Source organism: Neophocaena asiaeorientalis, unplaced genomic scaffold (assembly GCF_003031525.2).
Source record: "Neophocaena asiaeorientalis asiaeorientalis breed wild unplaced genomic scaffold, Neophocaena_asiaeorientalis_V1.1 scaffold91, whole genome shotgun sequence".
NCBI lineage: Eukaryota > Metazoa > Chordata > Mammalia > Artiodactyla > Phocoenidae > Neophocaena > Neophocaena asiaeorientalis.
Window position 1 is genome coordinate 11256579 of NW_020173198.1, and position 1352 is coordinate 11257930.

At 55.2% G+C, this 1352-nt stretch overlaps 1 protein-coding gene across 3 annotated transcripts in view; it reads right to left on the minus strand.

Annotated features, from left to right (window-relative positions):
• NTAN1 (N-terminal asparagine amidase) overlaps positions 1–1346 on the minus strand; it is a 13666-nt gene extending 12320 nt beyond the window's left edge. For all 3 annotated transcript variants that reach the window (XM_024744210.1, XM_024744209.1, XM_024744208.1), the window contains exon 1: positions 1224–1346. Coding sequence is in view for 1 of the 3 variants with exons in the window: in XM_024744208.1 (XP_024599976.1) it covers positions 1224–1304 (81 nt within the window). In the remaining 2 variants the exon portion in view is untranslated. The remainder of the gene's footprint in view (positions 1–1223) is intronic.
• Positions 1347–1352: the final 6 nt, after the last annotated feature.

Below are 1352 nucleotides of genomic sequence, written 5' to 3' on the forward strand. Positions count from 1 at the left end.
CACTCTGATCAGACATTTGTGTAACAAATATTTACAAAGCACAGATTCACTGACAAGGACTGCCCTAGGCTCTGACGATACAAAGACACACTGTCTGCCTTCAGGAAGCTTACATTCTGGGGGCGAGACCAAAGGAAAATAAACAAAACAAGCATGCAGACAAAATCACCCTGCAACTGTTACAGAAAAAAACCCAAAAATACCTTCCCTGAGCCTACAGACTCAATCTGGTTCCCCGGCTTCACTCTGCAGAGTCAAAAGGGGCATTTTTTTTCCCCTTTATGGCACTTAATTAACAGTCATGGTATTTGAGCCACCCTGTGATTAAAAAAATCCCCACCCTATAAATGTCCTGATTGTGGGGAAAGAGGCAAACACCATAGGCAACGTACATTAGAGGCTCAACATGAATCTCTTAAATCAATGAAATGGTTGATTTCCCCTTAACTGGGTCTGGGGCAAGTGGGAGGTTTGGTTCGGATTTTTTTTTTTTTTTTTTTTACAGTAAGAACCCTTTTCTAAACAGTCTCTGCATAAGCTTGGACTAAGGGTTCAGAGGTCCATCTAAGGACAAAAGCAGGAAACAAAACAAAACACCCTTCCATAGGGTGTGGTTTCTCAACACGCCCCAGCTGGGTGAAAATAGGACCCTTTCTTCCGACTGAAACTAACCGGGAGCCCCAGATCCCGGGTCTAGAAGACTAGGCGACCCGCCAGGACGCCCCTGCCCACCCCAGAAAACCTCCTGATTCCTGAGGACCCAAGGACGATGCCGCGCTCACCACGTGTGGGGATCCCCGGCGAGGGAGCGAGCAAGGGCGCTGCCCAGATTTGCCTAAACGGGCCAAGTCCGGATTGGAGATTGGGACCGCCCTGTCTGGAAAAAGGGGGTCCCGGGGTGTCCTCAAGCCGCGGTGCTGGGCGACCCTGGACAAGTCACCTAACCTCTCTGGGCCCCCGTTCCCTCCTTTGGAAAAGAGGGGCCTCAGCAGATGCCCTCTAAGGTCCAAAGAAGGTAAAAGCTCCACAGATGGCTCAAGCGAGGGCAGAAAACTCTGCTGCCGGCGGCCTGGGCTCCGGATGTGCCGATAGCACCTCCGCTGCGCCAAGTTTCGAGCCTGATTCGGGGAGAGCGGGTGGTGGTGGCTGGGTGAGGAGGGCTCTGGACCGCCTGCGGATTCCCTCGGGCCAGCCTCGAAGCCCCCCGCCCGGGCCCTGCTCACCTCCAGAAGCGGGTGGGCTCGGACGAGGTCCCCAGCGGACTGCGGCAGCCTCACTCGCCGCCCCTCCACGAGCAGCGGCATCGCGGAGGCGGCCACCCCGGCAGGCCCAGGGAGGCGGCGGCCTCCTCA